General features: G+C 40.1%; 2 protein-coding genes across 5 annotated transcripts; both read left to right on the top strand.

Annotated features, from left to right (window-relative positions):
• Positions 1–433: 433 nt before the first annotated feature.
• stx16 (syntaxin 16) lies at positions 434–5,953 on the top strand. Of its 4 annotated transcripts, none has more exons than XM_058055886.1 (9): positions 434–809; positions 3,084–3,095; positions 3,177–3,284; positions 3,361–3,501; positions 3,611–3,773; positions 3,871–3,959; positions 4,788–4,931; positions 5,020–5,100; positions 5,172–5,953. In XM_058055886.1, the coding sequence occupies exons 1-9, from the start codon at positions 729–731 to the stop codon at positions 5,277–5,279; spliced, it is 927 nt and encodes a 308-aa protein (XP_057911869.1). In that variant the 5' UTR covers positions 434–728; the 3' UTR covers positions 5,280–5,953. The 4 variants fall into 4 exon arrangements, with proteins under 4 accessions (XP_057911869.1, XP_057911867.1, XP_057911870.1 ...); XM_058055884.1 differs by having other exon boundaries at positions 434–854; XM_058055887.1 differs by lacking the exon at positions 3,084–3,095.
• Positions 5,954–6,731: 778 nt separating this feature from the next.
• Positions 6,732–8,405, top strand: LOC131106642 (EEF1A lysine methyltransferase 3-like). Its single transcript, XM_058055893.1, has 3 exons — positions 6,732–6,958; positions 7,032–7,143; positions 7,864–8,405. Exons 1-3 carry the CDS (start codon positions 6,797–6,799, stop codon positions 8,259–8,261), a joined length of 672 nt encoding a protein of 223 aa, XP_057911876.1. The 5' UTR covers positions 6,732–6,796; the 3' UTR covers positions 8,262–8,405.
• The last annotated feature ends 102 nt before the right edge of the window (positions 8,406–8,507 follow it).

Genomic DNA, 8,507 nt, shown 5'->3' with positions numbered 1-8,507 from the left:
GGCAAGATGCCAGTGTCTCGTCTTGGGTGTAGGACTGCCACAAACCACAAAAAGAGCTTCTTTAACTTTTTTGGCAGGCGTTCAGTAAGGTGTCAGATGGACACCTCCAACAATTATTGGCTCAAACACTATTGTATCTGCACTTATGAGTTCAGGTTGTAGCATAAATATAACTATTAAATATAACTATAACTATAATATAAATATAATATATAATACATATATTATATAATATATAATTATATAATTATATATATATATATAATATAATTATATATTATATAATATATATTTTATAATATAACTACTGTATAATACTGTATTGAACGTATTAAAGTGAAAAAGGCTGGTATTCTCCTGACCAACAGAGGGCGCCGCTGTATATGTGAGCTGTAATGGCAGCTGTAATGCAGTCATATGCCGTAAAAGAAGAATCGTTTTAAGCAGGTGTATGTCTTCGCATTTCCGGTATCTATCCCAGACGAACGATTCTGCCGATTTGACATTACATCTAAAAGTTAGCGGTGGAACATGTCTGTTAAATGTCACATAATTTATTAGAAATAATATAGTTCGTATTACCACTGTATTCTGTAAAAGCTGTATTTGCGAGTTATCCATATCATTTTCACGGGCAAAGCTAAAGCTAGCTAAAGCGGTGTGTCAGTAATAGGGGCTAGTGTACAGGAAAAAAACACCTTAGTCCGTGTTAACTTAGCTATCAAGTCATGGCCACTCGGCGTCTGACAGATGCCTTCTTGTTAATGCGGAACAATGCAATCCAAAACCGGCAGATATTGGCTGAGCAAGTGAGTACAAACGACCCCCGTCTGAGTACACGTAGCAATGCTGCGGTGAGTGGTCTGCATCGTTTTGACATTTTATTGTGTGTTTTCACATAGCCACACTTTGTTATGCTAGCTAGAATCAACCGTGTGTCTAAATGTAAATATGGAAGATTCATTTCACGCTGACCTGGTATTTTCACCTCAGGGACTGTCTGGTGTGTCGTATTATTAGCTAAAAGTAGGACATGAAAGAGAAAATATCATATAAATTTTGAATATATACCGAGTCCTTTATGATAGCTAACAAATGTAACAATAGAATGGAGAAACAGAATACAGCCTGTTTCTGAAATTGACAATGTATGAAAGGTGGTGTATTGTTTGTAATATTAATACACAATTATATATATATATTCCATGAATATTAAAAAAAACACAGTACAAATAGATGTCAACAGTGCAAAATATTCCAGAGATGAGTGAATGTGGAACTGCAGTGACGGGAACGAACACTAAACAGGAGCCCACACAAAGTCACTCCCAATATTTTGTTATGATTATTTTTTCTGATGGTCCTGAGGATGATACCGTGTCCTAGGACACACTACATGTAGGAAGACGGGAACAGAAAAAACTCCCACCCCATCCCATGTTTTGTATAGTGCCTGTATGTCTTGTCGTCTTTTCTGCGTGTATTCACAGCGTTTCACTTTGCTGCACATTTTATAATATTACATATTTATTCCAAAATGCATTAGAATTTTGAGTTTATTCCACTTTAGAATAAGGCTGTAAATAAGAAAATGCAGTGTACTAATGGTTAGCGCACAGGCCGCACAGCTAGGAGACCCGAGTTTGATTCCACCCTCGGACATGTCTGTGTTGTGTGGGTTTTCTCCGGGTATTCCGGTTTCCTACCACATTCCAAAAACATGCTAGGTTAATTGGCGACTCCAAATTGTCCATAGGTATGAATGTGAGTGTGAATGGTTGTTTGTCTATATGTGTCCTGTGATTGGCTGGATTGGTGTACCCCGCCTCTCGCCCAAAGACAGCTGGGATAGGCTCCAGCATGCTCACGAGCCTCGTAAGGATAAGCGGAAGAAAATGAATGAATGACTAACAAAATGCAGACAAGGTGAAGTGCTGTGAATACTTTCCGGAAGCACTTTGACTGTTCTAGTGTCTCACTTTGTGGAACATATCATCCACACATATGTTTATTTTATAACTACAGTAAACCTCGGATATATCGGATTCAATTGTTCCCACTGGTTTTGTCCGATATAAGCGAAATCCGTTATATGCGTATACCGGAAAATGTCCGTTTTACGCATATATCGGATTTATATCCGGTATATGCGTAAATCGGATTTTATCCGTTATAAAAAGGCACTTCCTTGACTATGTTTCCAATGTACCTGGACACGCAGGCAACGCTGCAAATGACGTCGTATAGCGGCCTGTCACGATTCGGCGAATCGGAGCGCCACGATGCGGCCATCCGATATATGCCAGGGAAATTTAATGGAAATGCATTGGAACGGGACTGGAGATTTTGTCCGAAATAGGCGAAATCCGTTATAAAAAATCCGATATATGCAATGAATTTTTATTGGAAATGCATTACAGAAAAATCGGTTCTTTTTTATCTGTCCGTTGTGAGCGAATTTCCGATATATCCGAGTCAGATATATCCGAGGTTTACTGTACTTGTCCTTTTCTTGTGCTTTGGCTGAATAATACAATGGAACTTTAAACACAATGCATTCTGGGATCCTTGTTGTTTTCTATTTGTAAAGATTTTGGAACATTTTGTCACAGAAATATAAATAATTTCTTCCAAAGTCCAACTGTTGCCAACCATTAACCTAAGTTCCAGCTTAGCATTCTTAACTGTCACAGCTAAGACTAACTAAAACGTTCCTTATATTAAAGCCGTACACTCATAAACCAAGGCACGATTGCAGTGTAAATTTTGTTTGTTAACCAAAGAACACGGTAACCATGGCAGATGATCACTGAGCTTCCACCGTATCCCAAAAAGCACATATGGAGTTGAAATCTGATCTTTCATGTTTCTTGCGGCATATTTTTAGGTACCACTGTTCACTGAAATCGGTCATGAAGCTACAACTTTGAATAAAAGCCAGATTTGTAGTAAGAAAATAATAATTAGCGGTTTGTTTTAAGCTTGTTCTGCAATATGTGGGGCTCACTTCTCTCGCTTCTGTCCTCTCTTCCTTCTTCACCACTAATGGATGGAACCACACTGCTATCTGCCAATCACTCTAGGAGCTTGATGAGGTATCATTGTTTTATGGTAGAATTATGCACACGCCACATATGACATATTATGGAAATATTAATAGAATTTTTTTATTTTAGTTGGCTGATGATCGGATGGCGCTGGTGTCGGGAATCAGTCTGGATCCCGAAGCGGCCATCGGCGTCACCAAGAAGTTGCCCCCCAAATGGATCGAGGGCATTGATGAGGTAACTCCCAAACCTATTCCGATCACATCGTTATGGACTGTTACGCCACAAATATGTCAATTTCGATCCCTCTCAGATCCAGTATGAAATCTCACGGGTTCGACAGAAGATGAAGGACCTGGCGTTACTTCACGACAAGCACATGAATCGACCCACACTGGATGACAGCAGTGAAGAAGAGCACGCCATAGAGATCACTACACAGGAGATCACACAGGTACGATGCCTGTGGAAGCGTGTAGGACGTAATCCTCTCTCACGATGGTCCAACGTGTCTTCTTGTCAAAATACTTTCCTTACTTCCTCTCCTACTCTGTTGCCTACAGATGTTCCACAGATGCCAGAGAGCCGTAACAGGCCTGCAGTCTCGCTGTGGCCACTGCACTGAGCAGGAAGAGAGGCTACTGAGAAACGTGGTCTCGTCTCTGGCACAGAGTCTGCAGGAGCTGTCCACCAATTTCAGGCACACACAGTCCAGTTACTTAAAACGTAAGCTTTTAAAAAAAAAAGTTATTTGATTTCGGAAGAAACCAAGCAGTAATTTCTGCCTGTCATCGAATACTTAATAAATAGTTTGATCTTCCAGGAATGAAGAATCGTGAGGAGCGATCAAAGCACTTTTTTGACTCGGGGCCGCTAATGGAAGAGGACGAAGAGCTAGCTGTGTATGACAAGGTAATTATTTCGGGTGAATTATGAAGTTCATATTATTCTTTTTGCGACTATCCCCAAAGACAATATTGTCATTTTTATTAGCATATTTATCACGATACCTGTCATTATTTTCCTTCCAATGGCTGCACGGTGGACAAGTGGTTAGCACGCGGATCTCACAGCTAGAAGACCCGAGTTCAATCCCACCCCCGGCCATCTCTGTGTGGAGTTTGCATGTTCTCTTTCTCCGGGTACTCCGGTTTCCTCCCCCATTCCAAAAACATGCTAGGTTAATTAGCGACTCCAAATTGTCCATAGGTATGAATGTGAGTGTGAATGGTTGTTTGTCTATATGTGCGCTGTGATTGGCTGGCCACCAGTCCAGTGTGTACCCTGCCTCTCGCCGAAGACAGCTGGGATAGGCTCCAGCACCCCTGTGACTAGGGATCGACCGATATTTTGGGGCCGATACCGATTTTTTTCCATCACCCTTAGCCAATGGCCGATACTGCTTTTGCTTCCTCAATTTCCATGAAAAAATGACCGTGATAAATATTACGGGTCTCATGTTTAAACAAATATTTATTGAAATGTAAACACTGAACACAGTAGGATTCAGCTTTCTTAAACACACATTTAAACGGCATTATCAACTTTAAAAGGAATAAATGTTCAACCATGTGCAAAACATTTCTGTCATAGTTTAAATTTTATCCACGCGCGTATCGACCGATACCGATTCAAGGAAAAAAACACAAATATCGGCTGGCCGATGTATTGGTCGATCCTTACCCGTGACCCTCGTGAGGATAAGCGGTAGAAAACGAATGAATGTTTGTTTTCTTCCAGGGCTTTACAGACGACCAACTGATGTTGGTGGAGCAGAACACAGTCATGGTTGAAGAACGAGAGCGCGAGATCCGACAAATAGTTCAGTCCATTTCAGATCTGAATGAGATTTTCCGGGACTTGGCCACCATGGTGGTCGAGCAGGTAGGTATTACGTCCTTCCTGACTTTCTGTCAACTTCCCGTCCACTTTGTTTTGATTGAAATCTAATCTTGCCTGCTACCACCTCAAGGGCACCGTCCTCGACAGAATCGACTTCAACGTGGAACAGGCGTGTGTCAAAACGGAAGATGGCTTAAAACAGTTACAAAAGGTAAATCCGGTCTGACGATGTTAACTCATTAACCGGCATTAACTCAACCCCTGTTTTCATGTTCCTTCCAGGCGGAACACTATCAGAAGAAAAACAGAAAGATGCTGGTCATTTTGATCCTCTTTGTTATAGTCATCATTCTAATAATTATTCTCTTTTCAACCAAGTTTAAATCTTAAAATCCCTTTGACTGTCTTTGTGAGTGTTTGTTGTGGAATCTGTGAACTGCTCCAACAAAGCTACACACGGCCCTTCACACCGTAAGTCTGTTTTCTGGTGTGCTCTATAGGCTATACAGATATTTTTTTAATCTTAAGTTCAAATCAGCAGTATATGGAGCTGTGGCTGGCGTCTAAATGGCCTTGGCTTATACTTGACCGTGTTGGCATAACTGTCTGTCTTTTATCAGGGGTGAAGACCTTATAGCATATGGATGGACAAGCATGTTACATTGTTTAAAGCGAGGTGTGAAAATTGGTAGAGAAACGTAACAGGGATTATGGATTGTTTCGGCACGGTATTTTTTTGTCAAAATACTGTGTCGATTGTTCCCTACTTAAATATTCCTACGGTTAAAGGACCACTCGATCATTTCATCTGATAACGCTGATGTGTTTGGAACTACCGCTGCTTGCCTGATGAAGCTAGGCAGCCGGCTTATTTTAAATTCACTCATTTAACAACTGCTGCATTTGTCCGAAATGATTGAAACTGTTTTGTTTTCATGGTTCATGCATTGTTTTTTTTTTTTAAACTGCAGTTTGCACATACTTGAGGCCTGAGCATAAGGAAGGTGTTGTTATGAACGTAATACTACTGTCATCTGTATGATGAAAAGAATTATTTATTTTTTTTTAAAACTACAAACAACTAAGGCGTTCTGTCGTGCAGCATTACTGAATATTCGGTAAATCCCTGGTAGCTTAAATCAAATACTCGTGTTCACCACTCCACAGCTACATACAAAACAGCATTATGAGTTTTATTCCGATATTATAAAGATCTTGCTCTGTGAAGACTTGATTTGACATCTTTATTTTATTCATATTTTATAAACCATCTCAGTCATTGATGTGAAGCTGTGTGTTAAATGTCCAAGTGGTACTCTTCATGAGTGGAGTGTTGTTTTTTGTTTTTAAATAAACCCGGAACATGATGGTGTCCCTCATTGGATTTCATTTATAATTTAACCAATAACGCCATATTACTGTTTACGCTCTACATTGTTCATATTTTATGTCATCTATTTATTCTCCATTATTATTTATTATTATTATTACACGGGAGCCAAGCAACGACATTTCGTTGGCAATTTCACTGCTGTGTTATTGTACAATGACAATAAAGAAAGTCAGTCTAGAAGTGTACGCGTGGACATGCAGTCACGTGTCCTTGACTAACCCGGAAGATAAATAAGTTTATCATCTTTCAATTTAAAAGCTTCCATCGAAATGGCATTAACAAAAAACGCATCACACATTGTATTTACAAAACAATCACGTAAAAACATAATTTACACTAACGTGCCTACTTCCGTGAAAAATCAAGCGGTGTCCATTGTTTTATAACCAGACGAATTGAATTCTTCGATAGCTAATGCTAATAGCTAGCTAACCCGGAAGTGTTGAGCCTGGACTTGGAACTTTTCAACAAACTAGCGTTGGTACAAACATTTCGCCCCCATTCGTCAATCACCATGAACTATTTTGGAGACGAAGACAGTGCTTTCCCAATGGACGCCTGCTTGTTCGCGGATACATTTTCTCAAGACACTGTTTATAAGTTAATGGGCCAAGAGGTGACGATAAAACAGTTTTTTGGTGCAAACCTCGGCGTGGCTGCTCCAGTGTGGGAAGCAGTGAGTAGTACTTGTATCACTAAATAACGAATGTAAACATATTTTTACTGTGTATGCGTGTTTATGTACACAGGCGTTACAATTGTGTCAATACTTCGAGGAGCATCATATGAAGTGGAGTGGGAGACGTGTCATCGAGCTGGGAGCCGGGACTGGTGTTGTTGGGATTGGGGCTGCTCGTCTAGGTATGCTGGGGTGCTTAATAACAGTTATGTTTAAAAGTATTATTTTGGAGTGTTTTATTTTGAAAATCATCCAACTATTAGCTGACCGCCATCGTTTTTTATTCATACATGCAGCTTTCAGAAACCGCCACTAGAGGCGCTGTAACTTTATGAATATACACGTCAATTGTGATTGTAATTCCGGTGCTTTTACATTTAAATTACACTATTCTGATACTGAATATATTTAGTGTACACTTGAGTACGGTTAGTTTATCGTTCATATTTTTATTTTTGTTAGCAATTGCTCTCAGTTGCCGCCGTACGCGACTGCGTCACTTCCGCTTCCTAAACAATATGACGTCTTCCGGGTTACATCCAATCATAGGACCTTAGTTTCTATGGTGGGACATTTGAAAAAACGTCTGACGACTTTGCTGAATTGTATCCAGGTATGTTTACTGCTATTATTTTTTTAGTACTTTTCACTCGGCTTTAAAGGTGAGTTTTGGGTGTTGCTATGTATTTCCTGGTTACGGCCGTATTGGTGACATCATATCCGGTGTTTATGTGCGTTGAGTCGGCACGGAGTTGGTGTTTTGTTTGGTATTATGGGAACTTTTTTCTATACTACTTAATGTTTCTTCTTCCAATGTTTGACTTGTATTATTTCTGATTATTATTCGTATGTAATTATTTAACAAACAATGTAAACAGTAAAATGTAAGCGTTTACTCACAGGTGCAGATGTGACCTTCACGGACCTTCCGGTGACTCTTCCATCGCTGGAAGCCAACATCTGTGCCAACATGCCGTCCAGCGGTTGGCCTTCCTCTCCTCCCACCGTCCTCCCTCTATCCTGGGGCGAGGACCACAAGAAGTTCCCCTCAGACTGGGACCTGGTGCTGGGCGCAGACATCGTTTACCTCCCGGAGACGTACCCGCTGTTAATGGAGACGTTGGAGCATCTGTGTAAAAGCAAAGCAGAGCTTTATCTTTCGGCTAAGATGCGGAAAGAACACGAGACTCCGAGGTTTTTTGAAGAACTTCTGCCGTTGAGGTTTAACGTACAACTTGTGCATCGTGACGATAATCAGAATATTAATATTTACAGAGCAGCTTTAAAAAAAGACCAGTAGTTGGGATCTGAAATCGATCATTCCTATCATATAGACAACCTTTGGCTCACTTTTATTTTAATAATTACATTTTAATTTCTTAGCGATATGACAGCGGCGTGCACGGACACTTTATACCAAGTAAAAATAATTAATCGTGAAGGATCATCCGTTTACATGATCCTCTTGACAATCAATGATAATAATCTTCATGATGGAGGCCATTTTTGTAGTTGTAGCACTATTTTTAACCTAATGAACGATGCT

This window comes from Doryrhamphus excisus, chromosome 18, assembly GCF_030265055.1.
Source record: "Doryrhamphus excisus isolate RoL2022-K1 chromosome 18, RoL_Dexc_1.0, whole genome shotgun sequence".
Taxonomy (NCBI): Eukaryota; Metazoa; Chordata; class Actinopteri; order Syngnathiformes; family Syngnathidae; genus Doryrhamphus; species Doryrhamphus excisus.
This window is presented reverse-complemented; position numbering and strand designations above follow the sequence as displayed.

What these genes read in the sequence shown, in the direction of transcription:
- stx16 (XM_058055884.1), top strand. Translation starts at nt 729, where the DNA reads ATGGCCACTCGGCGTCTGACAGATGCCTTCTTGTTAATGCGGAACAAT. An exon ending in GGATCGAGGGCATTGATGAG is followed by an intron (nt 3,285 to 3,360) that starts GTAACTCCCAAA and finishes GATCCCTCTCAG; the next exon opens with ATCCAGTATGAAATCTCACG. An exon ending in CTACACAGGAGATCACACAG is followed by an intron (nt 3,502 to 3,610) that starts GTACGATGCCTG and finishes TGTTGCCTACAG; the next exon opens with ATGTTCCACAGATGCCAGAG.
- LOC131106642 (XM_058055893.1), top strand. Translation starts at nt 6,797, where the DNA reads ATGAACTATTTTGGAGACGAAGACAGTGCTTTCCCAATGGACGCCTGC. An exon ending in CTGCTCCAGTGTGGGAAGCA is followed by an intron (nt 6,959 to 7,031) that starts GTGAGTAGTACT and finishes TTATGTACACAG; the next exon opens with GCGTTACAATTGTGTCAATA. An exon ending in GATTGGGGCTGCTCGTCTAG is followed by an intron (nt 7,144 to 7,863) that starts GTATGCTGGGGT and finishes GTTTACTCACAG; the next exon opens with GTGCAGATGTGACCTTCACG.